The 19,931-nt window shown below is 40.5% G+C and overlaps 1 protein-coding gene across 2 annotated transcripts in view; it reads left to right on the plus strand.

Annotated features, from left to right (window-relative positions):
* Positions 1-19,931, plus strand: part of PPP3CA (protein phosphatase 3 catalytic subunit alpha) — a 162,692-nt gene that overhangs the window by 110,948 nt on the left and 31,813 nt on the right. For both annotated transcript variants that reach the window (XM_065836369.2, XM_065836370.2), the window contains exons 3-6: positions 2,206-2,330; positions 9,795-9,906; positions 10,446-10,591; positions 12,435-12,574. In XM_065836369.2, coding sequence (XP_065692441.1) covers positions 2,206-2,330; positions 9,795-9,906; positions 10,446-10,591; positions 12,435-12,574 — 523 coding nt within the window. The remainder of the gene's footprint in view (positions 1-2,205; positions 2,331-9,794; positions 9,907-10,445; positions 10,592-12,434; positions 12,575-19,931) is intronic.

The following is a 19,931-nucleotide window of genomic DNA, read 5'->3' on the forward strand; positions in this document are numbered from 1 at the left end:
TTCTGCTTTTAACGTTAATCCCACACACATACAATCCGTGGTTTATGTCCCCTGTGTTCATACTTCAGATCTGTGTGTACATTGATCCTGGAGACTTCATTGAGTTTCCTGCTTCGTTGTGCTGGTTTTTATTTTGTTGTTATTTGCTGGAAAGCTGTTCATATCTTGTTGAGCGTGTTGTGTGATAGCAGATCCTCTAGTACCCAAAGACTATAAAAAGGGAGATTTTTGGAAGAATTAAAAGGAACTGGAGATGCAGTGGTGATGCTTCTACAAGAATAAATGTCAACTTGTTCTCTCTAACCTGAAGGGGAGTGAAAATCTAATACTGGATCTCTTCTGCCCCCACCTAAGGAAAGGTGAAGCACTGATCCATCTGACTGCGAGATCTTCCACTTTTGTCACTTGTAAGAGCCGCTAAAGAAAGGTGGCAGAGCTATAGCTTTAGAAGCAATTGCTTTCAAACTGCAAATGGACTATAGTACTGCGTGCATATCAAAATACCCCTCAGTTTATTTCCATCTGAACGTGAGTACACAGGCTTTCCATTGGAAGGGCATTTCAGGTCTATACATGCGAAACTGGAAATATAAGATCCTTAAGCTATTTCGTGCTATTCCAGGCAAAATACGAATCGGGTTAACCATTTGTAACAATTTGGTCTTTCACTAGGAATTCTGGGATCTGACTATAATAAATTCAATCTGATTGTTAACTCTTAATTTTGAGTGCATTCACTTCTTGGTGCTGCTTTTACCTGCTGATTTTAAGCTTTTGCAGCTACTTTAGTTGCTTGGCAAGGGTGGGCCTAAGGGATTTTTAGCTTTCCTTTTATTTTAGCAAGTCATGGGTTTTGCAGGGTGCTTCTCTTTTTGTTTCTCTCTTCTTCGCTGGTTTACTCTCTGCCTTTCTGACTTGTGACAAATTCATGGACATCCAGCTCCTTGGAGAAAGCTTTCAAACCTTCTTGGTTTCTCCGTAGTGACCTCAGTGTATTTACCTGTTCACACACATAGAAAACCAGCAAAACCCACAGCACCGCAAAATAACAACTAAAAGACAACTGAGAAAATAAGGGAAAAAATCTGTCTGTTTTGTGCTTTAGCGAAAGGGCAATAGCTAAATCCATTTAAAATCTTTCCGTCTCGTTCAACTTGTGCAGTTGGAGCAAATGGGGGCGGGCGATAATTGGTAGAGCTGTACAGTTATGTAACTGAAAGCTCTTCTGCTGGGAGTTGGGAGAGCAGATTGCTTGGCCATCAATCTGCGACACGTGTTGTTAATCTTCCCACAGTGTCCGTGCAGAGGAGTACAGTCAGGCAGGGTGGATTGCTTGGGTAGATTAATGTGTTCACATAAAAACGCTATAAAAATTTTCCGTTGAGGTACAACATTTTTTTTAAGAGAAACAGAGGTGGTGTTATATCACTCGAGGATTTAAATAGTATTTACTTTGCATAATTAATGGCAGATATTGTTCTTGAATAGAAATTATAACTTGTTGATGGCTTTTGACTTGAAGGTTGTCATCTAAAACTTCTGGGGGGAAATCAACTAGGAAAAAGAGATTATAAAATGTAGGAGTGGTGGTAAGAATATTATATGCTATTTTATGGGGAAAATACCCTGTTGCTATCCTATAGATAGCCAGCACGCGTGAATTGTGTCATGAGTTTCACATATATATTCATGAAAGTAGTGACTGGGGCATCAGTGGTTTTTCTCTGTAGCCAAGCTGGGGGGGGGTTGGTTTGGGTGGGGATTTTTTTGCTTTGTTTTAATTTTTTAGATAGAATGACAATATTACGCTGATCCTATTGTTAGTGTGGACATTCAGGGGAAAGTGGTGGAAGTAGAAATATATTTGACACTGGGCTGAGATGGAAGATAATGTATGAACACTGTTTGCACTGCGAGGTTGTTGGATTTGGCGTTACAGCTGTTGTTCTGTGTGGAGACAGATGTGCCTGGTGTGTCTCCTTTAATTAGTTGGTAGCCTTCCGCATACAATTATGGGTGCACATCATAGGAAAACTGCTTCTGCTGAGCGACCACCAGCTCTCACCGATCATTTAACTAGAGGATGGTGCACGGCACTGTCATAACATGTCACAATATGGAAGAGAATGGCTTCAGAATGCATGTGCCTGAGATGATCTTGGCATGGTGAATCTGAATATTGCCTTTTTTTTTCTCTTTTTCTAGTTTGTGGAGACATCCATGGGCAGTTCTTTGACTTGATGAAACTGTTTGAAGTGGGAGGTTCTCCTGCCAACACGCGGTATCTCTTCCTGGGGGACTACGTGGACAGAGGGTACTTCAGCATTGAAGTAAGTGTCTTATTTCTGGTTGGGCTGCAAAACTGCTTGCAGCCTATTGGGTATATTTGGCATTGTAATTTAGCCAGTTCGGGAATACTGAAGTTCTTTTCAGATGCCACTTGTGAGCAAAACAAGTCCACGTTAATGTCGCTATTGGGCTTTTCGTAAAGGTTGCATGGTATCCAGTCTAATCTCACTGTATCTGCGCTGGGAAGCTGACAGAACGGACCTTGGTGCTAACTAACGGCCATCCAAATGTGGCACAGATGCTGTGCAGCTTGTCCGAACTAAATCAGATGAATAGACATGAGCTATACGAGAAGGCACATAACAGAAGAACTAAATAAAAACCTCATAGTTTAGTTTGACATTTTGGTTTATTTGGTCTGAGCCTTCTGGAAGTGAAATTTAAAGAAAACGGAAGGACTGGATAGGGGGTGAATGGGACAAAAAAGCCGGCAGATAACATGCAATGCTGGAGAGAACGGATGAGTTTTGTTTAGATAGAGCACGCAGAACTGTACGATTTGTGGCAATTATCAAAGGAAACCTAATCTGGATTTGTTCATCCAGGTCATAGCTGATATCGTCACTGAGTGGTCAATCAGAAACCTTTCCAGCAGCTTTTGAGCTCCAGCTTGAGCCCTTCCTCTGAGAAGTTCAGAATTCAAATCCCTCTGAGTCGGGGGAGAATAATCAGTTAGAAGCAATATAGATCCTATAGATCCATGGCTGTGTGTCTGTGACTACATAAAGTGGCAGCATGCGAGAACACATATACTGCTGTTTCATTCTATGTATCACACCTTAGCACGCTGTTGTCATATATCAACAAAAAATAGGTAATGCCAAGCAGCTGTGTTATATTTATAGTATGAAGAGAAGTTTCTTAAAAATAACATTCAAACTACTTTTGCTTTATTAGCTCATTTTAAGACTTAATTTAAAATGCTAACAAAATCTTCTGGTGCATTTTACAAATAGAAATATGGTGTTCCAAGTGCAAATGCTCTGAAAACATAAGAATTGCAAGGTTCTTTTGCCTGCCTACCCAAAATCAATATAGTCAGGATTTAGTCGGCACTTTGATCATGGTTTTTTTGAGCCACGTGTGCCCGTTACCTCCCTTCTCTGATCCATGGAGAGCTGTGAGCCAAGTGGATCACCATGCTGGATTGCTTGGGGAAGGTCAGGACTCTGAGCTTTAAGCTGTTGCACAGCTTAATATTAAACTACCGTTTCTCAGTTGTGATAAACCTAGCTCATATCTCCTGTAGACTTCGACCGAACCAAGTTGTATCTGGAAGAGGAGAGCTTTGTCTTCATTCCTATGCATGTTTTTAATAGAACAAGTGGATTTGCTTCACCTTTCAAGTGCTTGTCTGACAGTTTGCCAAAATCTACTCCAGAGCTATTACCAATTGAAGACAATAGCAAGCCCTGTAACACAAAGCAAAATAGCTTATGGGTGGGGAATAAGCCCCTTGAAATTCCTCATTTAGCAACCTGCTCATACACATTTAGCAAATTGTATTCTGAATTTAGTGTTTTCGCTTCTGGACCACTGCTTATTCACTGGAAACAGTACCGGCACCAAGGGAATATTGAAGCTGTTGCTTCTGTTATTCCTTTTTGTATGTAAGGTTCTCAACTCACTACTTTTTTGGTCACATAGCTGATTTTCCCCAGCCGTCACCTCCATTAAGGAATGCCTTTGAAAGGAAGGGCGGTTTTCTGTTTCGTAAGAGTGTTTGGATGTAGAGCTATGCGTTCAGGCACGAACTCAGCACAATAAGTAGTGACAAGGAAAGGAAAGTGATGGGGAATTCAACTTGGCACGTTGGGGAGGGATGATGCTTTGGGTGGAAAAGGGCACGTTCAGCAGACACCAGTTCTTGCCTGTATTGTGTTGGAGAAGTCATGGTGGTAAACAGTCCTAACCTGATCTCAGTGCTTATCTCTACTGCATCAATCTTTATTCCCTCCATCTGTTGGCTCCCCTTTCTGTTACACAGGCACCAGACCGTTGCCGTTCTGAGGTTTTTCCAAAAGAATTAAGTAGCTGGTCCAAGGTGCTATTCATGAGTAATATAAGCTTAAAAATAAATAACCCCTGTGATAGCCAGTGTAAAAGTGACACCATTGAGCCCAGGCCTAGCTGAGTTCTGGTCGTGGGTGAGATAATCCTTGCCTGTGGGCTGCAAAGCATTTGGGATTCTTCTGGATGAAAGGTACTATATAATGTAAGCTATTATCATTAAGAACAGAGGAAGAAATTGCATAAGGTAGGTGGAAGGCATTTGATAATGCGGAGGGAAAAGGAGGAAGGTATTTGGATAAGGCACTCAGCAGAAATTACAGTCCTTGCCCCAAGGAGCTGTTGATCTAGGCGCTCAATCCTTCACCTGGGCTTCATTTTTACCAGAGACAGCTCCGCTGTTTGAAGGGGGGGAGTTTTGTGTCTTTAAAATCAGTTCTAAGCATGGTGTGACAAGAGGAATTACAGCACGTAAAACAAAAAAATGTCAAAACTTGTAGATAGAGGATGAGATGGGATTTCTTGGCACAGACCGAACCTTTATCCCATAGCTGCCCTCTCTTTTCCATTTGACATTTTGGCAGAGCCTGAGCATTTCTTCACTTCGAATAACAAAATTCTGCAAGTTGCGCTATCTGATACCACACACTTGTTTCCGTGTCTCCGTAGCTGATAACGTTTCCCTGTTGTGCTTGTGCACCGTTCCAGGGTTTCGACTCCGGAGGAAAAAAACCCATCCGTTCTCGCTTTCAAACAAGTTTTATGACCACGGAGAAAAGAACCCCAAATGATCAAAACAGAGGGCTATTTTTAAATGCAGAGAATAGTTAGAGCGTAAGCGGTTCTGCAGGAATGGGCTGTAAGGAAGAATGACTAATCTCTACCTGAATCTGAAAGCTCAGACATAAATGCCAAGCCATGTGTACATCTAGACGGCTTTTCACCAGCACTGGAAAAATTACAATGAGTAAATACCGACTATAATGCATTAATAATATTATGTAAATGAACTGTTGGAATTGTTTTCCTGCTCAATCCCACATAAAAACTTACAGGCGTAAATGTCAGTTGAATATCATCTGGTACATCCTGATGATTTTTGACACAGCAGAGAGTTAAAATATGGAGAACTAAACCAATGCTCAAAATGAACAAAACTGGAGTTGTGTTTTAAGGTTCAAAACATTCATACATATTCATTTTCTCAATGTAAAGACCAGAATTCCAGAAGGAGAAACTGTTTCTGTGGTATTTCTAGCAAGTACAAAGTGAGTTGTTTGGGCTGAGTCTGGAATTTGACCATCAGACCTTGTCTCGATTGAAAAAGCAGCTGGTGGTTGAGGTGCTTCTGAACTCAGTGAACTGTTAGAAATGATTAACTGGTCTCTTCCAAGAAAAGAGTTGCATATCAATACATTTGTGTTAGTAAACTGTGAAGTGAATGCTGCTGAAGCCTTCCATACACTTTCTCAGGCTTTATTGGAAGAATAAACACCTTTTTCTTTCCTTGCTCTACTGTGTTAATGTTTCCCAATAAACAGCTTGGTTTAAAATAGTTTTGGCTGGTCAGGAATAGCAAATTCACACTTCTTTTCTTAATTTCTCTCAGAGCAAAGAACATCTTAATACCTTAATTATCCTAAATTTCCTTGCTGTTTTCTTCTATATAACGGGAGCAAATACGTTGCTCTCTTGCAAGAATGTACGTCTTGTAAGATGTCATTTTTTGCTGACCGGTGCTCCTCAGAGCTCTGAATATTCAGTAATTCGGCAAATTCGGATTGTTTTAGTGTGTATTGAATTCCCAATTGGAACATGTGTTTTCATTGCCTTGTCCTGCGGCAGCTCTACCAGAGCAAGGCCCCAACGCGCCAAAAACCCCTTTTGGCACAAAGGCCAAGGAGGAGAACCTGGGATGTTTGTTTAGGAAGCACAAACTGTAAGAATTAAAAGAACATTTAGGAAAAAATGATTTTCTAGTAAATTTTTCATTGAAAAAGAGATCTGTGCTTTTTGGATATTTTGAGGTCCTTCCAAAATGGAAGTGACGTGGTCTGAACACTAGAAAAAGACTATAAGGCAAGTAGCAACATTTTGCAGGTGATTGCTTTTAATTGGGAGACAAGCTAGAAGAGAATATTGGAATAGTTGAAGTCTAGAGATGCTAAAGTTCCACGCAGGTGTCAAAACAAGATCTCAAAGCAGCCTGGGAATATTCAACAGATGTTTAAAAAGAAAGAAAGAAACACAAGTTGAATTGTCAGAATGAGATTCCTGAGCGTTTTAGAAACAGCCCAGACCATGACCACAAGGAATGGATTCACTGTTACTCCATGAGAAGTCTATTTCCACAGCAATAGCCTTTTCAGTTATTAAATATGCAGCCTGTATGTACGCAAGCGCTTGTTCTGGAAACGCAAAACCAGGTAAAATAAGAACACGTTGTGGCAGGGATTGTAAGTAGTCACTGAAGATGTGATTGATGCAACCTTCTTGTTCCATAGCAGACCATTCAGATATCAACCTTTATGCCTGAAAGATGGGGGGGAAAACAGAGTAATATCCTGTTTGCAATGAAGACAGTACAGTTTCTTCTTTCTTTTCAGTAGAGTTCAGAGTTTCCTTTCCCTGTGCTCAAGGTAGTTCAGAAATGGCAAGAACTTGTGAGTACTTCGGTTACAGATGCAATGCGTCTTCATTGTGAAATAAATAGTCGTACCGGTAGCGCGAATGCAGGTATGTTTGTAACAAGGTAGATGGTTTCCATTGGGATAGTTATTCCATTTTAGAACGCTGTACCTGGACTAAGCGCTGTGATGGTGCAATTATTTCGGTGCAGTTAAATTACTGTGATTTTTATATTTAGGTGAGGCTTGTGTGAGCTGCAGAGCGGAGGAACTTGAGATGTGTGCGAGGCGTCTGGGCCTTTTTGTTTTCAGCAGGGGCTGGGATGTCGGACTGTGCAAAGGCTCCAATTCCGTCTGTGACTACGCAGTTAAATCCCGTTCTGAAAATACGTGCCTTTGGCTTACGCGGTGCTTAATTGCACAGACCTTTTATTCCTGGTGGCGAGGCTGCCAGGTTCTCATCAGGAAAACAGCTTGAGTAGAGGAGCTGGGAGGTGGGCAGATCACCTCTTTGTTATACACTTATCTGCTATTCCAACAGCTGAAAGACACTAAACAAGTAAGCAGGGGTGCAGTTTGAGGGCTGGCATGTAAGAAATGTAGCCTCTTGGGGTTCTTTTTGGATGGTATGAAATGGGACAGGCCAAAAATACCCTAGAGATGTCCAGATTGCCAGGTCACTTCTGTATGTTGTACATAGTAAAGCAGACCTGATGTGCTTTATGTTCTTGATGGAAAAGGTTGGAGAGGAAAAAAAAAAGGCATTTTAAAATTTTGCTATTGGGAAGCAGTGTTATCAGTTATATATATATTTATATATATATATATATATATATATATATATATATATATATATCAGTTATCAGTTGAAAACTGTCAACTCACATTTTCAACAAGGGCAAATTATCATCAATCTTTTGACTTCAGTAAGAATCACGATATACAAAGCACAGTTAAAAAAAAATGAAACCAGAATGTTTGCTTGTGATATGTTGTTCGGACATAAGTTTTTTGTATGTAAATGACTGTGTAATTGAAAGGCCACGAAAAAATGTCACCTTTATATTTGTCGTTCAGTTTGCATGGAAGAAAAAAATCTACTGAATAGATCTTGTTTACTATTATGAGATTACAGCACTGGAATTCTGGGCAGAAAATGGATACAATTAAAGGAATTATCTAAACAGAATAAGTCTTTGATATGGTACCACTGAAAACAACACAAAATGTGAATGCTGGGCTTATGTTACTTGAATAGCATCAGGGAACCACAGAACGTTCTGGTCTGCATGGAATCTCTGTTACCTGCTCCCTCTGGTTCCCATGAGCGCTTTGAAGCAAGCACTGAAAAGAGAAACAAACAAATCTGTGAAAAGCAAATGTAAAGAGATCTGCCCATAAGCGAGTACCAAATGCCAGAAAGATACAGCTTCAGCTTTATTTCCTTTGCTTTCCAAATCTGGATGATATTTGAAGTACCTGGTGCTCAATGCAGTCTTGCCAATGAAAATGAAAAACTCAGTTATAAGGGAAATGTAAACCACACCTTTTTTATTTCTAATAAAGTGCTTTATCTAAGCACTTATCATTGTGCTTTTCTAAATTACAAGGTGCTTTGGCAGGATTAGAGGCTCTGGGGTAGCTTAGACACAACTTTAAAAGCTGGAGCGTTCTATGCATAGATGGAGGTGTCGCTTTAAACTTCTTGTCTTGCAGAATTTACATCAAATTTTACCAGCGAGTTCAAAAAGTGGAACGTTCTCTGCTCTTTTTACCTTGTTCTGGGCCTTCTATAGAAGAACAGAAATTAAGGAGTGCAGGCAGAGCATCCAGATGTTTACACGCAACAAATTCAAGACAAGTAGTAATAGTATAAAACTCCTGCTGCTCTGTAATTATCTATGAATAGTGTGAGGCTTAGCACAAACATAAAAACGTCGCATCCTTTTTCCTGTTGTTTTGTTTTCTGTGTAGCAAAGAAAGCAGAAATCAATAATATGTTCAGACACGATGAACGAAATTCTTCTGTTTCTTCTCTATCATGAATTGTGGAAGGGAATTCATTGTGTACAAATTTAGATGCGTTACATTGACAAAATCGCGGATTTTGCTCTAAGCAAAAACCATGGTTAGGAGTATATTCTGAATTTCCAAGCTATTTACTATTAAGGTAAAGAAACTTTGTCAACAGAACAAAGAGAAGTATTAGGAGGTCATTACAAAGAAAGCGGGGGATTTTTGACACCTTTGATTTCTTGTGAGACAGTTGTGCAGTTTATGAATATTTAAGAAAGGAAGGGTTGGAGGAGATGTTTTTCAGACAGTTTTGTAGATGGTTTTGAGAGGCCTGAGCAGAGATTACCCCTCTCCAAGCTTTCTTTTTCTATCTTTAATAACATATCTAGAAGAAATGGCGCCTCACATAGAAATCGAGAAAAGGCTTTATAGAAGCTTTTGTAGTAATTTCATTTAATGCAAGATTTTTCTGGATTTTTTTCTTGGTTGTTTGTACAGAACAATGTTAAATGAGAAATGAAAAAGCTTTATGGGAAATCTGTGGGATTCGGAAGATGCGGTATTTCCTAAAGTGTGGGTTACATTGCTCTAAGGCAACTTTTTTGTAGGCCGCAAAATGCAGATCTTCTGTGGAAATGTTGGCATGTAATGTATGAAGAGCCAAATTTACCTGCTGAATACACAATACTTATTCTTCTGTTTTTCTTGGTTTTGGTGGTGAAGGGGAACATAGTGGTTGAATGACATAATTAATCACGGATTCTGTTTTCCTCTCTTGTTTCTGATTCACAGTGTGTGCTGTACTTGTGGGCCTTGAAAATCCTTTACCCCAAAACACTGTTTTTACTTCGTGGGAATCATGAATGTAGACATTTAACAGAGTATTTCACATTTAAGCAAGAATGTAAGTCTACCTTATAACCTTTCTCCTCTGGCCTGTTGTTTTTTGGGGTTTTTTGTTTTTTTTTTCCCTTCCTTTAAGTATAACATTTTCACATTTACCTATAAGCTTAAACTTCTTGATGTGCTCTTTTTATAACATTTCCCTTCTGTCTTGCAAGAAAGGATACAGTGACACATAAAAGCTCATTAGATATAGATCTTCACGTGTACAATGAAGCTTTATTTTCTGTCATTGAAATTATTGCCCTAAGTCTGTGTACCCTTTTTAGCAGCATAGGGGATAAAAGAAATGTTAATTGGCTCAAAGGCTTCATGGTTTACTGAGTTTAATATGCGTATTGGTAAATGAACATTTCAGCTTCGTTGTACCACCTCGTCCATTTCATATCGGCATTTCTGTAGATAATTAATTATAATGGGCTGGGTAAATTCTGATTACTTCATAGCGAGAGCAAGACTGAGATATAAAGTAGCATCCTGATTTGGTTTTGGCTCCTAAATGTTGACGGCGCATTCTGATACCCTCTTAATCTTTAAAAGGTAAAATCAAATATTCAGAACGAGTATACGATGCCTGCATGGATGCCTTTGACTGCCTTCCCTTGGCTGCTCTGATGAACCAGCAATTCCTGTGTGTACACGGTGGTTTGTCTCCAGAGATCAACACCTTAGATGACATCAGAAAAGTAAGTCTGAATAGTGCTAATAAGCCTAATAAACGAACACTTAATCACCAGCAACTACAACTCGAATCCTTTTTCCCTGTCTGTCTTTCGTGTAAGATGCTTGCGTGGCATTTTGACATTCCTGTTGATGTTATCACCTTTTAAAGGTCTTTTTAAACAGATCGTAAGAGGAATCGCTCTAATTAGTTGTGTTTTATTGAGGTGAGGAAATCAGCAGCGTCAAGTAAAACACAGAATGTGTTGTCTTTGTGTTCCTGAAAAAAAAAAGTGTTAGGTAAATAAGTATTTAGGACTCAATGAGCACATAGCATTAATTTCTTGTAAGTAATATACACCAGCACAGTGTAAGAACACCAGCTGATGAGTCCTGGCGCCTTATGAGGTTTTCTGCCCTTTCACAGAAAAGAGAGGAAAAATAGCTCTAGAAAAACCTCACAATACTTAAAAAACATCCGATTAAAAAGTATGGTATGGTTGCAGTGAATATAGTCAAAACAACATTATTATTTTCAAGAGAGTCAAGAACTTCTTGATAGGTCCTACCTATTCTCAATAGGTCCTACCACATCTTTAATAGTTCCACGCTTGGGTGACCAGCAAATTGTCTAAGCCAGGCTTAGTAAGGTGGTACCTATGTGGTATTTTTGTGTTCTGAGAAGCTGCTTATAAACCCCGTGAAAGTGCGGAGAAGCATGTCAAGCAGTTTCTCCATATAATCCAGTGTCGTTGCTTGTTATCCGGGGTTAACTTCTTCAGGTGTTTTTACTGAATGCAAAATTGTGTTTCTGAGATAAAGCCTCACTATCTCATTAAGCAAAAATATTGTCTGCCTGAAAATTAGCCGCCTTTGCAACAGTGTAATGGCAAAGTGAAGTTGTTTAGTTCTCAGATTCTAGATTAGGGTCATTAACACGTTCACTTTTCTTTTTTTTCCCCACTAGCAGGTTTATTCATCTTTGGCAATCAACAGCAATTAATTTTGTATATTTATGAATTAGTATTTAATTTAAATGAATTATAGTTGCAAAATCATTAATTGGTAGAGGGCTGAAATAAGTTAGAAGTGTAGGTATGTATGCTATGAATATTTCATGACAAGGGTGCAAAGGTAAAATTGTAGAGCTCTCTTATAAAAACTTTGAAAATACATAAACCCACTGCTTATTCTCTAATTTTACTTTTTTTCTCTAATTTACTTATGTTACTAGATCTTTATTTCATGTTACTGGTCAGAATAGAGAGTGTGTTGGACCCTGACTCTGATTCACGAACCCATTTTAACAAGGGGCAGGTTTGCATTAAGTGATTCTTGCCAAGGAGTACTGATTTGTAATGTTTCCTTGTTTTGCTATACTGTGTCTTATTTGCAGTATGGAACATTTTAATACCAATAGTCAAGGCAGAAAGAGGAGATTTTAGCTGCCTCATTAGGGTTATGAGAGCAACAAGAGTGCCATGGCAAGATGCTGTAATGCAGAGATGTTGCCTTGGTGCTTAAAGTGTGCCGTGATGGTCGGAAAACCACAAAATACAGAAATACCATTTTGTATCTTGTCCGCTGAAATGCTTGCAAAAAAAAAAAGGAGAAAAATAAAAAATATTGCACATAAAAATTCGCATAGAATGGGAATCCAGTGTATCTATTCCTTCTCCTCTTCATCAGTGTTAGCAGGGAGTGTTTTCCTGTTGCTTTGCTGCTGAGAACAACCCAGAGCTGAAAAATAGGTTGCTTTGGGTCTTCATTTGAGAACCCGTGGAAGGAAGAAACGGCAACTTTGCTCCAGTGTTCCGGTGACACGTAATTGAAAGAAGTTAGTATTTCTTTGTCTCCTATTTTTCTTAGTTAGATCGATTCAAGGAACCACCTGCGTACGGCCCCATGTGTGACATCCTGTGGTCGGACCCGCTGGAGGACTTTGGGAACGAGAAGACTCAGGAACACTTTACTCACAACACAGTCAGGGGGTGCTCATACTTCTACAGGTGAATATTGCTACTTCCAGTGGGTTTCTGGATGTGAACGTGGTGGGTTTTTGCAGTATAGATGTTTGCTTGAAGTTCATGGCGCTACTTAGATAATTGGACCTTCTTTTTCTGCAGGCTTGCATTGTTTTCAGGTAAATTTTTGGTTTGTTTGTATCTTGCTTTCACCCACGACTGGAAAACCATAAAATGACTTAATTATGTTTACCAAACCCTGTGTATTTTGCTTATTTCTGTTCTTGCAAGTTAGGGAATGACTGTGTTACTTTTAAAAGGGGTCGGTAACTACATTTCCAGTTTGAAAATGAGAACTTAATTTTGAACGAAAGATGCCAACTTGATAACTATTGCTCTACAGCATAAGTAAGAGTTGTGATTTCCCCACACAGGCACTTTGGTTTCCTCCCAGTTTTATCAAACTTTGGAGAATTCTTTCCAAGGAATTCAGGATTTGAAATAGCGTTGGTTTAATGGGACTTGCTGAGAGCTGAAATGCAGATAAGTGCCCATAACATGCTTGCAGAAACCTGTATGGGCTTAGATGCAAAGACATCAAGTTGTAATTCATCTTTGAAATTGCTTCTTTCTGTTGATGTTAGTGAGTAAAATATAAATGAGAATATTCCTGAAAGAAGTGATGGGGATAGGAGGAGATCTAAAACTAATCTGTGGGCTAATTTGTGATTATTTAAAGGAAGGTTCACAGAGTAACAAAACTGGCAAGGTGGGGAGGTTAAGTGGCAAAAGGAGCAATGTAGCTAGTGAAATCTTAATTAAAAAAATAGCTTTGTTCAGGAGATACGTGAGGATGCTATTGAAGTGTTAAAAGGTTGTTGATCTTTTGAAGGGAATGGTTCTGCTTCAGCCCATGCCGACAACATGCAAGTCTATGCTTTCCCAACAAAGCTCATCAGAAGTGAGGAATCCAGCTCTTGTTGCTGTCTTAGAAAATCTCACCTTGAGCATAGTTGGCTCGTAACTCTCTAATAAAATGTCGAAAGCAAATCAATGGTTTCCACCAGTAACCAGGAGACAGAGCCGCTAGAATCAACCTTCTTGTTGGTAATGTTAGCAGGAAGGTAACAGAAGGTTTGACTTGGAGAAATCAGTTTTCCTGGTCCTTTCTTTGAGCTGTAATTGCTGCCCTTTTGTGGGCAAATCACGCCGCTGCCTTCAGGTCGATAACGTCTGGAAGGTGCTCAATAAACGTGTTTGGTCTCGTTATGAAAGGAGGTGTCAAACTGCTGCAAACAACTGATCTGTGCAGAAATGGGCTCGTGACACCGAGGGCTGACATAATCTAAAATCATTCCCCTTGCATTCAGGAGCTCCAAACCCTGGCACAGGCCTGAGACTCCCAGCCACTGCTCACTGCAAACAGTGAGTTAACAGCTATTTCCCCCCCATTAAAATGCCTTACAAAAGTGAAAACCCTTGCAAACACCCCTTCTGCTTAGATACAGCGCTTATTAGGTACTGGAACACCTTCTAGATTTTTAGGTGTTTCCAGAGCTCTGTTTCATACAATTATCATAGTTTTTCCTTAACGTGTATATCAGTTTTCTCCTGGAAATATACCCAGTCTAGTCCATGACTTGGCCCGTATTCAGAAGAGCACATATTTTGGGGGCAAGAGGAAATATTTGGAAGATACCTAATTTTCAAGGCATGTGGGAGGGTCATGGAACTGCCTAATGACAAGGGTAGATGACTCGCTTGGAGTCACGTTATCTGGGATTATATAAAGGCAAGTGTTACTCTTCAAAGAAGTACCTGATTGCTCTTACCTGATGAAAAGACCATATCCATCAGTGTGCAACATCTAGTTTTGCTTGACTTCTCTAGTTACTTTGAGAAAGGAGCAAATTTCCCTGAACAGCCAACTCAGCTTGCAAAGGAAGGGCTGAATTATGTGATCTCCTTTAAGAATGTCCATTGATAGGGTGGACTTTGTTTATTCTTCACTGAATAAAACTTATTAGTTTTTTCAGTCATTTCCAGAAAGGAAAGTTAAAAAGATAGCAGTGGGCATTTTGAAGGGCACAAATCAGGAAGGTTTCAGATACACATGTGAGCCAGGGAAATGTTTTCTAGATAATTAAGATCTCTTAATCAATTGCAGGAAAAAACTGTAATAAATAATTTTGATTTTTATCAGACCTGTTTGTTATAATGATGAATTTCAAGTGACTTTTCCCCGATTTAAAGTTATTTCCTCTAGCAAAACGCTATGAGGAAAGCAACGGTGATGTGGCTTTGTAATTCTGTACGTGCAACGTGTTACACTAAATCTTTCAAGTTAAATCTTCTCCATTCAGCCAAAACCCTGTTGTGAAATGCTGGGCCATTTATGTGAACTAAATATATATGAGAAAGTATAAAGGCTGTAGCTTTCAGTAGTACGACAAGCTTTTCTTAAGTCATCACTCACGTACAAACTATTGAGTTACAAATTGATCAAGTTGTTCTTCAAGAAATGTACTTTTACGCAAGAGTTCTTTGAACTGTTACGGGTAACACTGTAAAATGCCAGATCTTGAAACCACAAACCTAACCTGTTGTTTAGAGATGTAAAGAACAGTCAGATGAATTTTCAAGGGTGCTGAGAGTGAGTGCTTAATACACGCCTTTTACATCCAGCAGCATTTCGCAGTGTCGATTGTCAAAATGTATGGATCCTTGGAAATAGCAATAGCACAATAGAGTGAAAAGTAACTGTGAAATTTAAGTATTCTTTGGAAATTTATTGCAGTTCTCTGTACCTTAAAGTGAAGGAAGAACAATAATATTGAGACTTCATTTTCCCTTTCTGAAATGTAAGGTTGTGTGTCCTTCGCTGTCATGGTCATGTTTGATCCAATTTCATGAGAAGAAAAATGTAGAAATAATTAATGGAGTGCTAGTGGTGTAAATTATATTTCAATTATGAGCTAAGTGGAGCTTTTCTTTCACCTTTACTGATAGAAAATAATGTATTCAGGGAATGTTATAAACTAGAGGGAATTAATTTGTCCCTGAGTGACTGGGTTTTGTTAGTGAGTTTAAGATGAGTTCTTGAGGAGGACTGAGCTTTATAAAGCTCGTTGACTGCTGACTATGTTGTTATATTTTATAAAATGGTTAGCAGTGGCAAGAGTGACCAGTGTTGCAGATGCCTCTTAGATTTACCTTGGGCAGCAGTGAAAGGGTTCGGCCTTATCGATTCTCTGGGGTAGAATAACAGTTTTGGCCCTGCCAGAACACCATTTCAGTGGTTTACTTTCCAGCGTGTTAACTTTGTGATTACGCAAGGACTAGAGAGATGTCTGCTAAAAGCTTTTGAAGACTGTAGCGTGTTTCACCTCGGGGTGTGAGGCGCAGTTACGTGAATGTTTTTTTGCAGTAGCAGCATTTTAAACGGATCCCTTTGCCCGCTTTTCCTTTCTTCCTTCTCCCAGGCCAGAAGCTTTTCCTGCCCTCACGTTGTGTGCCCGGCTGTATCGGTAGAATTGCTCGTGTGCTCCATGGGATCACAGAATCCCAGAATGTCAGGGGTTGGAAGGGACCTGGAAAGCTCATCCAGTGCAATCCCCCCATGGAGCAGGAACACCCAGCTGAGGTTCCACAGGAAGGTGTCCAGGCGGGTTTGAATGTCTGCAGAGAAGGAGACTCCACAACCTCCCTGGGCAGCCTGGGCCAGGCTCTGCCACCCTCACCATGAAGAAGTTTCTTCTCATATTTAAGTGGAACCTCTTGTGTTCCAGTTTGTACCCATTGCCCCTTGTCCTACCAGTGGTTGTCACCGAGAAGAGCCTGGCTCCATCCTCCTGACACTCACCCTTTATATATTTATAACCGTTAATGAGGTCACCCCTCAGTCTCCTCCAAGCTCCAGAGCCCCAGCTCCCTCAGCCTTTCCTCACACGGAAGATGCTCCACTCCCTTCATCTTCGTTGCCCTGCGCTGGACTCTCTCCAGCAGTTCCCTGTCCTTCTGGAACTGAGGGTCCACAACTGGACACAATATTCCAGGTGTGGTCTCATCCAGTTTTACCAATAATGACTCTGTGGAGCGATGCGTGTTGGTTTGTTGCAATCCCGTGCAGGCCCCTACTCTGCAGGCAACACAACCCAGGGCAAGGAAGAGCACATGGGAAGAGATGAGCTGGGCACAGCAGAGCAGCAAAGGCTTTTGCGTGTGGAGACTGCAGTGTGAGGTCAACGGGTTTTGCTGAAAACCCTTTTTTATATGTGCTGAAAACCCTTCTTTATATGTGCGTGCATCCTTAGAGAAGCTCATGGGCTAAATTTAGATGTCCTCGTTTTAAAGTAACGTTTGCATCTTTTCTTTAATGGTGTGAGGAAGGATATGAAAAAAAAACTATTAAATCCATCCAGTTTTTCCAGTTGTTGGTGGAAGAGCAGTTTGAAAGCATCTGCCGTTTTGGTTCGTGTTATCAAAGTATTTCTTCTCTTTCAAAACAGCATAGAAAAGAAACAGAACCAATAAACCTGAGCACGAGGCATTTTAGTGAAAGAAGGATGCCGAAGCAGGGAATATCACAGTCGCATAGTCCTTGGAGAATAACACCTCTGTGGCTTAGCCGTGGGGTATTTTGTTGTTCCTATGAGTCACCGCTGTGGTGTGATTCAGCGTGACACATGAAGAGAGGCAGAAGGCTGGGCCGTTCTGGAAAAGCCTGGTTTTGTTGCGTGGGGGGGGTTCTGTTTGTTTGTTTTCCCTCTTGGCCAACTGCTGTATTTCTGGCTCAGCCGAATTGCAGTCTGGGCTCTAGAAAGCAGGGCAAGGAGGAGGGTGTTTCTGGGAGGAACTAGTCGGGAATTTGATTACAAGATGATAATTTTCATTAGGAAGATGAGGAAAAAGATTCCGAGCAGACGGCTTTTCTGCAAAAGCTCCTTTCTGAGAACTTTTGCCGTAATCTCTGTTGGCGTTTTGCGAGAGCTCCTGCTGTGTACCTGGAGGGCATGTATTTTGGAAGGAATATTGTTTAACACAAAACTGCATTTGAGCAGGAGCAAACTGATGTTAAGAAGCGCTGGAAAATTGAACCCATCTTTATTGTTGCAACTGAAACAGTGACAGTTTTGCTTCTCCTCACCCCCCATCTCAACAAGTAGCTAAAGAACAATATCTGAGACTTGCTTTCCCTTTTTCAAAGTAAAACATCCAGATAGGCTGCTCAGGGAGTGTTGTAGCCCAGGTAATACGAGCACGTACTCATTATATTTACCATGCTATTCACTTAGGAGAAAAGGTGTTAGCCAGATACTCTGTTTTGGGGTGTTTTTGCATGGCTCACTATGTGCCATCTCTGCTGTTCTAGGTGTGAGCCCTGTAGGATCTGAGAGAGAGACAAATTCTGCTAGTCGAAGGCTATTTTCCATGGATTTATGAAGAATAAGATGATTAAGGAGAAAGAAGATAAACTTTTGTACTTTGAAATGGAAAGCAGAACCTATCATGTCTATTTAGGAGCATTTTTTACCATTTCATTATGTCTTCTTTAAAAGCAGTACTTAACACTGGATAGAAAGAATACTATGGGGAACAAAAAACTAATAGGCTAGACATTTTGAGCAGATGCACTGATAACGAACGTAATCAACTGTCTGTCAGATTTTTCAGTATAGACCCCAGTTTTCAGAAGTTAATGTAAAAATTTCTAAACAAAATGTACCATAAGTCTACATTTAGTCACAATTAATTATGAAAAGAAATGCATGCAAATTAGTTCTCATTTGCCAGTGGTTTGAATGGCAGCCTGTCAGCATTTGAGATCGCTGCGGTTACCAGAATGATACCCCACATAAGCTGGGAATTGAAATGATTTTAAAATGGCAATCTTTGTAGACAATTCCAAATACCAAACCTGCAACTGAGAAAGTCTGCTGGATAGGTCAAGTCGAAACCCAGCAGTTCTAGTGGGGTTGTAGCCTCTGGCTGCAAATGACATTTCAGCTTCGGAACATGCAGGGCTGTTGGAAGCGAGCAGTTGTGTTTCTGTTGGATAAACTGAAAGAAGGTGATGCAGAAGAGGAGGCTTAGAGGTGAGCTCAGCACTCTCTGAACGACCTGAAGGGCAGTTCTAGCCAGGGGGGGATTGGGCTCTTCTCCCAGGCAGTCAGCAATAGGACAAGGGGGCATGGGCTTCAACTCTGCCAGGGGAAACTGAGGCTGGAGATGAGAAAGCAATTCTGTGCAGAGAGAGTGGTCAGCATTGGAATGGCTGCCCAGGGAGGTGCTGGACTCACCGGCCCTGGAGGTTTTTAAACTGAGATTGGACATGGCACTTAGTGCCGTGATCTGGTCAATGGACTGGAGTTGGACCAAGGCTTGGACTTGATGATCTCTGAGGTCTTTTCCAACCCAGTCCATTCTGTGATTTTGTGTGATTAGATTTTGCGTTATTTTTTTTTCCTGAGAGTTTTCATGCATGAAGTTAACAAAAATGGGGCTATGAACTGATTGCAAGTGGGCTCTGAGGGTGATCAGTAGAGTAATGACTGAGACAACAGGCCTTTGCATAATGTTTAGTTGACTATTTTTTTTAACTCAGTGTCATTAGCACCAGCTTTTAGTTAAGTATTTTTGCATAAAAGTGTTGCTGTATGACTACATCTTGCCCCTAAGGTACTGCAAAACACTGTGCTCTTGCCACAGTCTTTCGTAGTACATACAGTTCTGTAACGTAATACCTCTATGTGACTTATGCATGGAGATGGGGAGGGTCTGCAAGTTTGTTTGTGTCATTTACAGGCACACTGCGAGCCCATCGTGCTGCAGAACCAGCACAGAAGTGGTCACAGAGGTGCTTTAGTGTCTTCCCCAGCATCTTGTATTTCCTCGTTCAAACCTTTGCGGCTGTTTTGTTGTTTGAGCTATGGGAGAGTTGAATTGATAGTGGTAAATAAACACGGTGGATGGATGTTAATGCAGGGTCTATTTTGATTTTTCTCCAACCGCGAGGTGACATTTCAAAGCTACCATGTGAAGTTTACGCCAGTTTTGAGGGGTTTTTTGAGCAACAATTTTGATGTTGCTCTCCAGTTTGCCCAGCAATGAGAAGAGGGAATTATAACATCTACGTGTCACATTCTGGGCCTCAAATCCAGGAAGATCTGTCTCCTGGTCCCGCACCGCTGAAAGGTCATGAAATACAAAGCAGTCAGCTGAACCATCACTTGGTTTCAAGAGCGGGAAATCAATCTGGCTACGGCAAAACAAATGTATAGGACTGGCATGAAGAGAGAGGAAATGGAAATGCTATAGGTGTCATCTGAATAAAGACACTATCCCACCCCTCAATGTTTTTAAGGGGCTTGGTAAGGTTTTACTAGATCTACAAAGTCTTTTT

Source organism: Patagioenas fasciata, chromosome 4, assembly GCF_037038585.1.
Source record: "Patagioenas fasciata isolate bPatFas1 chromosome 4, bPatFas1.hap1, whole genome shotgun sequence".
Lineage (NCBI taxonomy): Eukaryota > Metazoa > Chordata > Aves > Columbiformes > Columbidae > Patagioenas > Patagioenas fasciata.